This window comes from Saccopteryx leptura, chromosome 1, assembly GCF_036850995.1.
Source record: "Saccopteryx leptura isolate mSacLep1 chromosome 1, mSacLep1_pri_phased_curated, whole genome shotgun sequence".
NCBI lineage: Eukaryota > Metazoa > Chordata > Mammalia > Chiroptera > Emballonuridae > Saccopteryx > Saccopteryx leptura.
Genome location: NC_089503.1, coordinates 20,545,556 through 20,557,604, shown reverse-complemented (window position 1 = coordinate 20,557,604; position 12,049 = coordinate 20,545,556). Strand labels below are relative to the sequence as shown.

General features: G+C 45.8%; 1 protein-coding gene across 1 annotated transcript in view; it reads left to right on the top strand.

Annotated features, from left to right (window-relative positions):
- The first annotated feature begins 76 nt into the window (after positions 1 to 76).
- LOC136387955 (uncharacterized) overlaps positions 77 to 12,049 on the top strand; it is a 121,541-nt gene continuing 109,568 nt past the window's right edge. Inside the window, exons 1-2 of the mRNA XM_066360056.1 lie at positions 77 to 255; positions 6,656 to 6,881. Of these exons, the coding sequence (XP_066216153.1) occupies positions 77 to 255; positions 6,656 to 6,881 (405 nt within the window). The remainder of the gene's footprint in view (positions 256 to 6,655; positions 6,882 to 12,049) is intronic.

Sequence of the window (12,049 nt, the reverse complement as noted above, 5' to 3'; positions counted from 1 at the left end):
CCTGCTAGGGGAGAAGCACTCTAGAGTGGAAGCCCCTAAAGAGAGTGAGATGTCTCCATAGAAAGTGATAGATACCATGCGGTACCGAGCCTGGGAACAAGGAGCCCGGGAAGCCCATGCCGGAGTAGGGCAGGGGTGTGAGATGGCCAGGGAGAGGACTCTGCCTCTGACCCAGGCCCACTTCCCTGGTTCCCTGTTGGAAATCATGGGCTTGCTGTGTTCTCTTGAACGTGGATTCTATTCCCTAGAGCAAAGGTAAGTCCCAGGACAGTGTTCTATGAAAGGCAAAACCTAAGTGTGTGCAGATCCTTGTTTATTTCTGGGAGGCCAAGGAATGGGAAGAGGATTGGAGGCAGGGAGATGGGTCCCCGTTGGCTGTGTGTCTCCATGTCAGTTTATCTGGACAACTGCCTTTCTACCGTTGGTTCTCCAGGAGTCCCTTGGCTCTCAACATGCACTTTATTATGTATGTATGAGGGTGGTCAATATAATTGAATGGCTATTGAGTGCCAGACACTGTGAAGAAAACAAAGGAAGTGCCAGGTAAGGCTCTTGATGGGATGAAATTTATATCTCATGAGGGACGTCCTATATTCTTGAAATACACACTTAAGGAAATGCGAGTGGGTATGTGAGGTTAAGAGCCAACGTGAGTGGTGCAGACGAGTGCTTTGATGGAAGGGAGAAAGCAATGGAGGCCAAGAGCCAGAGAAGAATGGGGAGGATTTCAGTAGATGGACAGGACTGGGGATGGCACCTAGGTGCTGAGAACTGTGTGACCAAAGGCAGAGGGGAAGGGATGGTTGTGGCAGCCCACTGGTCACAGAGAAGGCTGGTTTGGCTGGAACAAAAGATTCAGAATCAGGGAAGCTCAAAGATCTCCGTGATGAATGGATCACTGAGGCCCAAAGCAGAAGCTTCTGGGTTCCCCTGAGCTCTGAGCTCTAGATGCTGCATAGATGACCCTCTCTACAATGCATGCTTATACTATAAATAAATAGCTAACATTTATTGTGGGTCAACTCTGTCCCAAGGTACCTAGTACTCTCTAAAGCTGAGCTCTGATCTTACTAAACCCTCCTGAGAAACAGGCAGTGACTCTCCATTGGGATAGTGGCCCAAACACTGTCATGGCATACTTGGTCCTTTATGGTTTATCCCAAACCTACCTCTTCTGCCTTACTCCTATTCCATCTCTCCAGCCTCCCATAATCCACAGAATTACCACTGGACTCCCAACATGCCTTCTGCTTTCACTCTTTTGTGCCTTCACTCGTATGCTGTTCCCTTTCTTTGGAATGTCCTCTCTTCCCTCACCATTGCCACCCACTCATCCCTGAAGACACAGCTCCAGTGCCAGCTCATTCTTCAGCTAGATGTAATTTGCATCTGAGATCCCCATCACGTCACATTGCTCTATCTTGGCCCCTCATGTTCTGCGTCATGGTTATGTAGTGGCATCAACTTTCAAAGTAGGTACCACTAATTCAGCCACTTCTCTGCTACCTCCATCCCTTACAGCCTCGTCCAAACCACCAACATCTCTTCTTTCAACTGCAGTGATAGGCTCCTGACCAGTCCCGTTGTTTCCTTCTTGCTCTCTTCAGTCAGTTCTCCACCCAGCTGCAAGAGTGAAACGTAAATCAGACAACTCTCCTGCTTAAAACTCTGCAATGGTTTCTCATTACGTTTAGATGTTATTCAAGATTACCATGATGTCCAGGAAACTGTCATCTGGCCCCATCTACCTCTCACGTGCTCGCTAAGCTTTCGCCACCTTGGCTTTCTTCCCGTTTCTAGAATATTTCATTTCTGCCTCAGAACCTTTGCTCTTGTTGGTCCCTCTTAATGGACTATTTCTCTTAGAATTTACGCAGTTCACTCCCTCACTTTGTGTCCCTGGTCGAATACCGTCTCCTTGAAAAAGTGTCCCCTGACTACCTTATCCAGAATAGGCTTTCCCACTAGTCACTCTCCATGTCCTTTTTTGTAAGAGCCATTACCACTATTTGAACCATATTATGTTTATTTGGTAATTTTTTTTACTGTTGGTCACTGTCATGAGATGGTAAGCTTCATGAGGTCAGGAAATTCGATCTTGTACACTGATGTAGAGCAGTGCTTTCTCACACATAGTAGGTGCTCAACTTGTTAAATGAATGAGTGGGTGAATCTTAACTCTTGTTACTCAGCCATAAGCTCCTTGAGGTCAACCACCAAGTATTATACATTTGGGTCCCCAACTCTTAGTTACCTACACATAAGTCAACTCAAATGCTTGTTGAGTGAATTTCAGATTCTGTAGAAAATATCACCAACTTATTTTTCCCCATTAATGTGACTACATGTGTTTTGAAGACATCAGGAAATGGTCTTTACCTAGTCTGTTACCTTCAAGGATGTCTTCACTCTGTTGATCCCCAGAAGGTTCACCAGATCAGTTTCTTCATTAATTGTCATGGCACACATTTTTGAGTGAAATCAAACAAATGAAATATCAAAAGGTTAAGTATAAGTATTACTGTCTTTCAGTTTATGTGTGTGTGTATCTTCAGGTCATGATATAAAATAAATATTGTTGACCGTGGTTCAAAAACTTTGAAAGTTCTAGATGCTACATAGATGGCCCTATCTACAATGCATGCTTATACTATAAATAAATAGCTAACATTCGTTGTGGGTTAACTCTGTCCCAGGCACTGTATTACAACGTTCACATAATTTACCTCATACAGTCTTTGTAACAATTCTAGCAGCAGGGTGCTATTATTACCATTCCCATTTTACAGAGGAGGAAACTGCAGCTGGGGAAATTGAGTAACTTATCCATGATTACAAAGCTGGTAACCAGCTGAGCTGATGGTCCACTTCAAAGGTCTCCAGCAGTATTTCTGCAGCATCTATTCTTTGATTTCTTGTATTCAATTGAAAAAGCTCACCTTGCTTTATGTATATAAAACAAACACTACCTACCCAGCATTCTGAAAGGAGACATTTCCAGGTAGCCAGTAGAAGCCAATGAGGCACTTTTGTCCTGGTGAAGAGTTTCACACACCTACAGAGTCTGAGATTTGATGGTCTGGGGGCGTTCATACACACACACAGAACTTAGAGTTGTAACTATAGCTGTTCACGAAGGCCACCTGACACAGCCACAGACAAGCCATAGTTTGGCAGGGAGGTAGATGAGGGACTAAGTACCCCTCTGTGCTCTTCTCCTGTCCTCAGTTTCCCTGCTAGGGTCCCCCATTGGCTGAACCAAAGAGCAATAGAGTTTGTTAGTGAAGTCCATAGAGGTCAACCTCTCCAGGCTCAGAACAGAGTGGGAAAAGTGTAAAGGGGATTTGGAGGGGCAAATGGAGAATCCCCAGCTGCCTACCCTTCATGTGCAGACTGACAAGAATTCCCAGGACCTTGGAATGCCAAGTCTTGGCTCCTGCAGTACTTGACAGCTCTCCACAAGTCTCACCTCTCCCAAGAGGACAAGATCTGAACAGGCCAAGTGGGACATTGTGCAGTCTTGGGCCACACTGCAAGCCCCTCCCTTGGCCCTGTGTTTATTCACTGGCTGCCAAGTGAAGAAACCAGGCCAGGAAGAGAACTGCCCCCACCCTTATACACCTAAGCATTTGCAGCTATGCCAGCTCTTGGGCATCTTTTGCATGATCTAATCATGGACCAGGTCAGTGGGTGTTTATACAGGCTAGGGATGTGATTGTCTGAATGGCAGAAATTTATTCCTGCCAGGATTTTGCAGACTTCAGAGCTGAAACCCCCTGGGAGAAGGAAGCAATGAAGCAGGACAAACTGTGTGTGTGTGTGTGTGTGTGTGTGTGTGTGTGTGTGTGTGTGTGTGTGTGTGTAGAATGCAGCCTTCTAAAGGTGTGTTCCTGCTATGCATACTTGCCCAACCTTTGCATGTGAATGCATGGCTTCAGTTGTGGCTAAAATATGAATGAGTGTGGTTGTGTGCAGGTGGGTGAATGGCTTTAGGTTTCTGTGAATGAACGCATTTGTGATGAAGGGCGGATGCAAACCCTTGCAAGCCCAGGAAGTGGTTTGCAGGTGCCTGGCTGGCTGGAAGCATCCGCTGATCAGTGTCTCTACCTAAGTTTCTACGTGCCAGGTTGGGGGAAAGGGGACCACTCACTCAGTTTTCTCATAGCGCCTCCCTTTCATGGCTGCTGTTGGCCTCGTCCTCCCTGAGCCCTCGGAGAAGAAAGGGGGGGGCAAAATAAGGGACACCACACGTGGGCCTGTCGTCAGTTGAAGTTTCCTCCAAACACCAGAAATTGTCCTTAGATAAACTCTTGTCCCACAGCCTCCTAACTCACCCTCAATGTTCCTTCTTGGGACTAAGCAAGGGGTAGACTGGGGTGTGATTGTCTTTGCCTTCCACTCCCCTGACCAAGCAGCCTGCCGGGGTTGAATCATGCATATTCTGTTCTTGTCTGAAAATGTTGAGGTTAGCTGGAGCTTACCGGGGCCTCTCTCTCAACCCCATTTAAGGGAATGAAAAGAAGGACCACTGTTTCTTTTAGAAAATTGATAAGCACAAATGATTGGGTGATTAGGAACCTGACCTTGTACGTGTAGAAAAGAAAACCAGGCCTTCTTGATTTTGAGTCATGTGATTTAAATATGTCTCAGTGAGCTCTCTTTGCCTCTACCCAAGGCCCCCCCCACATCCCTTGTCATCCTAGTGGCCTCCAAGAGGGCCCCTGTACACAATGGCCCTAATTAGTCCCCTCATTAATAGTCTCAGCAGAGGCCAAATTCTTTTGTCACCCAGAGGCACAAGTTCAGCACATTCGAGAAGAGTGGGTGAGGGAGAGAGGGTGGGAAACAGGAATGGGAGAAATGAACACTGTACAAAATATTACATACTGCCTCCTCTGAAAAGAGGAGTATATAACATCCCCCTTCCCGAAAGAACATTTTGAGAGTGGAGGATATCCTGGCTCCCATGGGGGAAGGTTGGCATTTTATATATTCACGTATGTAATTCACAGGTGTGTGTGTGTACATATATGGTTGTATATATAGTTATATGTCTGTATATACAGTTGTAAAATGAACCAATTAAAACTGTATTATTAAGTGAAGGGGGTAGTTGCCCCTCTACAAAAGCAGATTTTAAATAAATGCAGATTTTTAACAATGCAATCTAATTATCAGATGGCATATTTCAATCCCGCAGATTAAACCTAATCCCATTTTGGTGGGCTGCTTTGCCTTTTCTGCCAAGCAGCCATAAGAGGAAGAAAGGTCCAGAGCCTTTGCTTATGAATGTACTGTCTCTGCTAAGTGTGAATGTGCTAGTGCTTTGTGTTTGTATGAATGGGGGTTGCTTGTGCTGGTCAGAGGCCACGTGAGACACGTGGGGTGGTAATTACATCCTGAAAAGATGAATTGGAAAAACATGAAATGGAAAAGTATGAATGGCATAAATCTCTCTTATGGCTCCCCCTCTCCTGTATTACCCACCATCACAATAAGACACACCTGTTTTATTAAAATTAATTCTTGGCTTTGCAAATATCAATAGATCGATATCTGTACTTGTGTGCCACCCTTCACCAGACCACACTGCTAAAAACAGAGAGCTGCAACACAAAAGATACTGCAGTCAGCTCAAGCAAGGGTTATTTTTAGATCAGAAAAAAAGGGGAAAGGAAAAAAAAAAGGCAGTTCTGGGTTTTGCAATCTAATTTGGTCCCTTTTCTTGAGGAAAAAAAAAATCCCATCAATGGCATTTTCCATACAATCTGATTTCTGTGTGGCTTCTAGAAAAAGGAGAGATCTAGGGCTGAAAATTCTGGAGTTTTATGGCTGATTCCAGCTAGTAGCCTTTCTTCACCAGGCTCCAACTGAATTAATTTGATACTATTTTTGAAAGTCAGTGTTTCTAAGGGAGACCTAATGACGCACTGACGTCAATGCAGGTCAATAGCACACACTGCTGGAACTGGGCGTGCTACACTGATCCAGAGCTGGAGCCTTCTCCAACAGCCCAACTCTGCAAATAGCCCAGCTTCGCTGGGGTGGGGGGGAAGCCAGCGTTTTATAAGCTGTAAGACCCCCTCGATTCTCCCCCAAACACGTTCGAAATCGATGCATGTTTTCCCGATGCAAATAAAGAGGAAAACCCACCCATATGTAATCAAACGCACCGCAGTCCAAAAAAGAAAAAAATACAGATAAAATAAAAACCATACCTGTCAAAGGAACCGTATGTGATCCGAACACACACACCTTTACGTTCAGAATGCAATGCATATCATTAGGGTCTTGTCTATAAATAGACCCTGAGAGTGAGTGCCTCAAGACTTAGTCCCCAAACGGGGTTTACGAACGTGGGTGAGTTCTTTGCTCTGATCAGTTACTCAGGAGGTGCCTGAATGTGTGGGGGTGGGAGCGTGGGAGGGGGCTGCCTCCTCGCTCTCCTTCTTTCCTCCGGCTCTCCCCCTCCTTTCTTCTCGCTCTCTCCTCCTCCCTTCCAGCTCACCTCCCCTCTCTTCTGCCTCTATCCTCTTCTCATTTCCTCTCTTTCTCTCTTCCCCGTCTCTCCTTCAGCCTTCCCCACCCTCCATCTCCCCCCCCCCCTCTTTCTCCCTCTCTCCCCCTCCCTCTCTCTTCTCCCTCTCCCACCAAGTCTGGCACTGAACGCGAACTGTTTTGCTTTGCTCCGGGAAGAGTGCAGACATAACGTGAAATCCCGAGCTTTTTGCGTGGTGCATTTAAAACGCTTCCTTATTTATATTACCCTCTTTCCCTCACCTCTTCCACCCCCTCACCAGTCCTTCCAAATTTCCCTAGAAATCTATGTAAAGCGTGCGGAGGGGAAAACATTTGCACAAAAAGTGAAGGAGCTCGCCAAGGTAGGTTATACCATGCACCGTCTTGTGTTTGGCTTTTGCAAAGTTTATGATGTCAGTTGGTGAATGTTTGGAGTACAGCTGTATGACTGGCCATGGTTACTGTCTTTTTCATTGAACACTTATATTTGTACAAATTGCCTAGACTTCTTGAGCAGGCTTTCCTGGGGTTGTGTGTGTGTGTGAGGGTTTTGCAGGAGGCATGCCAGTTGAAAGACAGTCTTGTGGCCATGAACTGGGGAGGGGGTGCTGTCTTGTCTCCCCCCACCCTAATGTTTTGTGCCGTGGCGGTGGGAGGAGGGGGGAAGGGGATTCTGGAGGGGGCAAGTGCTTCTCCTAATTTGCATATTTTGGGTTGATTCTCATTCACAAAGTGTCTTCATTCTTGTAATTATTTTGCACATGAAGTCAGAGCAAAGTGGGGGAGTGTGGAGAGATAAAGAGTCAGAGCATGGTGGTGGCGATAGTAGTGGTAACATTTCTTGCATAAAGAATTTAATCTATCTTCCCGCTATTTGGAGAAAATGCTAAGTCTTTAGTGGGTACAAGCAAAAACAATTTAAATATATATATTAGTGGGTAAAATGAAATTGAAAAGAAAACACATTTCCATTGCAAGAGCAAAAACTGCTACAGCTCACAACCACCTGTAGAGGGAAATCTATATGCATGATTTCTTAGGGCCGGTTGTGTAGAGAAAACCGCCTGAACAGGCGCCTGGCAAACTTTGCAGCATGAAGAGAGGCTGAACTCCGCAGGGTGGAGGGTTAAATCCCGGGGGCGGGGGCGGCGGAGGAGGGAAAGGCTGGGGACCAGCCAGGGTCTCTCGCAGCCCGGGAGCTGCGGGGCTTGCCTCCTTGCTTCAGGTGGCTTGTGTGAAGATGGCTCAGCTTGAAGTGGAGAAGCTTAAATGAGGGCGGGAGTTTGCAGTGTGTGGGGGCGGGAGGGGGGTAGTTCTATGAGGTCACGGATTGTGTGGTGCCTGGTGCAGTGTGGAGATGGGGAAGTCAGAGGCCAGTTCTTCCAGCGGGGCCCTGGTTTCCCTGCTGCCTCACACAGCAAGGTGGTTATCAACAAGTGTTTCTCCTGAGAAGATTAGTTTTGACAGAGACTTCAAGGGGCTCTTTAATCTGGGTAAATCCACCAGGGCTTTATTGTGTGTAGCAAAGAGAGTCCTTCTTTGTGAGCAAGGAGCTTGGGGGAAGAGAGGTGGAGGGATGGAAAGAGGGAGACTTTTGAACATCAGCCATTTGACCTTGGGGGCCAGAGTTCAAATCCTCCAGAGGGTTGAAAAGGCTGAAAAGGTATTGCCACCCCACTCTCCCGCCCTGCATCCTTCATCCTGAGCTTTATGTTTAATGGGGGAAATGTAGACCCTGGTGTTGGCCAGAATTCATCAATGAGAATTCCATGTGTGAGAGCAGGATTTTTTTTTTTTAAATCTAGGAAAGCAGGCAACACTCTCAGCTGTAGTACTGTATTTTTCCCCTGCAAATGATCTCTAGGAAAGCTGAATCACACCCACTCTGAAGAGCAGCCACTTCTGGGAGATAGAAGACAAGTCTCTTTAGAGGGGGATACCTCCTCCCAATGGGCCTTTAAATGTATACGGGGGGCACCTTTTGCAAGTCTGGTTAAAATGCACTTGGAAATATGGAGAAAGTAAAAGGCAGTGGTTCTTTGGACTGGGCTGGTGGCAGTGAAGACCACCAGGATGGGGATGTGTTTCTGAAGGAGTGAGTGGCAGATTTTTCCTCCAGTGGGATTATCAAATTAACCTGAGAAGTGAATCTATTTCAGCAGGGGTGGGTAGGAGACTTGGGGAGGGTGCTTGGAAGTTAGAATCAACATGCCGTTGTCATGGCTCCAGAGCTAGAATAGCCCAAAGGCAAGGATTGGAGATCCTTAGGGGATTGGAGATGAGGTGGGCACAGCCTGGCACAAAGCCTGCTGTTGGTATGAAGTGCTTGTCCAGCAAAAAAGACAGAGTGGATGACACCTCCATCCTTCTGTACCTGCTGGTGTGGGGTAAAGCCAGGCCAGCATGCCTGACAATCACTATCCACACCACTTAAGGTTCTACCGCAGTGGATGGCCCTTCATTGGTTGTCCAGTGGCAGAAGGGGGACAATCCTTCACAGCCCAGGAGGCAATGTGTCATGCCCCTTGAAAGGAAGGAAGTTTTTCTGTTCTTTACATAAGTCAACAATATAGAAGGAGAGAAAAGATTACAAGAAAAATCTTGTCCTGGAAATAATAGGCACGTGTCTCCCATAGTCCCTCAAACCCATCCATATCATTATCTGCTCTTAGTTGAGGTGTCCTGAGTACTAAGTTCCAGAAGGACACCATCTCCACCCTCACTATGAAGGTGTTTCATGTCCGTCAGCCAGCCCCCTGAGATCCATGTAAAGACACCTCTCTCAGGTTCAGCCAGTTGTCCAAGCACACATCACATGCAAACACATGTATGCAGTGTAAATGCATACATGTGTGGCAGGACAACAACACACGTGTGGGTGGGTGGAGTTCTCTCCACTGGTGAGCTCATGAGCCATACACAAGTGCACACCCTCTTCATCTGTCAAGTCTGAAGATGCCAGTGGAGAAATGCCACCGCCGGTTTAGGGGTGGATCTGACATCCCTGAGTGTATGTGGTGAACCTGAATTTGCCTTGGGTTTCCTCATACTCATTCAGGAGTGTCAGTTCCCCCTTCACTCGACGTGGGAGAGCATTACTGCAAGCCGATGTCTGCCCACTCATGGGAAGAACGAAGTCTGCCTTGCCCTTCATCACCTTGGATGAGCCCAGATGCTTCCCCCTTTTTTCTCAGGAGAAAAATAAGGACCAGAGCAGGGCCAGCTGCATAATTCATGGGGCCTAGTATAAAATGGAAATGGAGGGCCCCTTGTGCAAAAAACAGTGACCAGTGCCATTACAGGTACTACAATACAAAGCTTTGTTCTTCCTCCGCCTCTCTCAGCTTGCGATGTCTTTCTATTTGCTGTCTAATGAACTCAATAAAAAATAAAACTTTTAAATTATTAGCATGTACTTTACCATTCATCTTTATGTTGTGTAATGATAGTTTTAGGTGCAACTATAAGAGCATTTAATTCGTTTTCAGAATCACTGAAATCGCACAATTGGTATTTCATAGGTCATACATGCATAAGTTTTGTTCTGATCAGAACAATATGAACTCACCCGCCTTTATGGTGTCTCACTTCTTTCGTGCAAACATTCTACCGGCACTCTCTGACTTCAGCTTGCTGATGGGTAAGAGAGGATGGAAAGGAAAAAGAACTACGGATTGCTTTATCCTTTCCTTTCCTCCTATGTCACTGTTTTCAGCATGGGTGGTTGGCAAATGCCGGGAAAGAACACCGGTAAGAAATGCTATGATAAGGCTTCTTGGTCATTAGTGTTTGAAAGAACCCCATTGCCTTCTTTCTGCATTTGAAGCAAGTTCTGGTCCGAACAGCATGGCGTCTAGGTACTGTCAGTGCCCCCACTTACTTAGTCATAGACCTTTCGCTTGCTTTAAGTCTCACTGAAATTCTGTACTCTTAGGGTATTTCCAACACTATGAGGCAGCAAGTAGTGGTGAACACACGCAGTGCTTGTGTCTTCTCTACTCAGGCATTTCCCCAGACTTTATGTACAAAACACAAGTTCAAAGGTAAAGTTATTGAGAATCTCAAGAAAATGGCAGCAGAGTGTTAAACCAAGCATGAGGCCTCTCTAAGCACTGGGCCATGGCTGACTACACAGGTCACATGCCCATGAAGCCAGCCTGGGCCGGAGGAAGTGAGAAGTGACCCCAGTCCCAGACTGAGAACCCTGTTGCTCATCTTCCCTCATCAACAGAATCATCCCATCTTTGGTGAAAAAACTTCAGCAAACCTCCATTTTTGATCCATTGAGGTTTTCTTTCCCTCTAAGGCCTACTCCGTGAAAAGTCCACCACTTCCTGGTGGTGGTGTCACAGCTTAGACAATTCATCAGCTGATCTCTTCGGGGTCTGCTGATGTCTTGGGTTAGAGCCCAGGGCTTGGAAATGCCACATCCATCCAGTTCCTACACATGACTTTCAAGCTTGGCTCCATGAAGCAGATCCCCTGCTTGATAAGTACTTAGGCTCCACCATCGACAAATGAATAAAATAATAACGTAGCTTGCTTCCTGAATAATTGTACTAGTTTAGCATTTATTGCTATTAGGCATTAGTTATCTCACCATAGCTCTGATGTCTGCGCAGGAATCTCTTGTTCAGAAATGCCTTTGGCAGCAAATTCAATGGATGTTGATATGGAAGAAGCAGAGCTTGAGGCTCAAAGAGTCAAGAAGAAGATAGTCCTATATTCCTGATAGACTCCAGTGAAAAGAGAATTTTTTTTTCCTTCATCAACTACCCTCTAAGGAGCGAAACTAGAGGGCACCTCAGAAAGGCGAGGTAGACTAGAGTAGAAAGAGGATGGCATTAAAAATGCATCCAACCTAGAGAATGAACACACTATTGACCCTCTATTCTTGGTTCAGGGAGTTTGAGAGTTGAGATTTTCAGCCTTAATCTAGTTTTTCTTTTTTACCTTGTCCTTTCGGTGACAGCAGCACCCTTTTGTTAAATACTTAGCTTGAACTAAGGAACTGAGAATACCTTGAGAAAAGAGGAAAAGGAATTGCTCTTGTTCTTTCATATAACCTTTGCTAGACTTGGAAGCTGATGCAGTGGCAGCCCAGTGAGTGCACTAGAAGACCAATCAATAAATAATTATTTACTGTTTGTGAATGAGCCTAGCACAGTGTCTGACTCATGGTGGGTGTTTAATAAACACTAGGTGACTGAGATGCCTCGTTGTGGCAATGTGTTATAGTTAAAGAGCCCTGGCTTTGGCATCAAACCACGTAGATCCAGGCAACCAAGTGGATGTATGATTTGGAACAAAATATTTAGCTTCATTGTGACCTGCTGACCTCACCTGAACAATGAGAATATTCACCTACCTGAATGTGAATAAAATGGGGAGTGAGCTGGCTTATCCAAAAGCATTACAGAGTGCTCTACATACATGTGTTTGTGCATAGGTGTGTACACAGAGGCAGATGTTAACATTTTTTAAAGCCTACCTTTCTTTCCTCTCTCACCCAGTAATTGAGGTAGACATA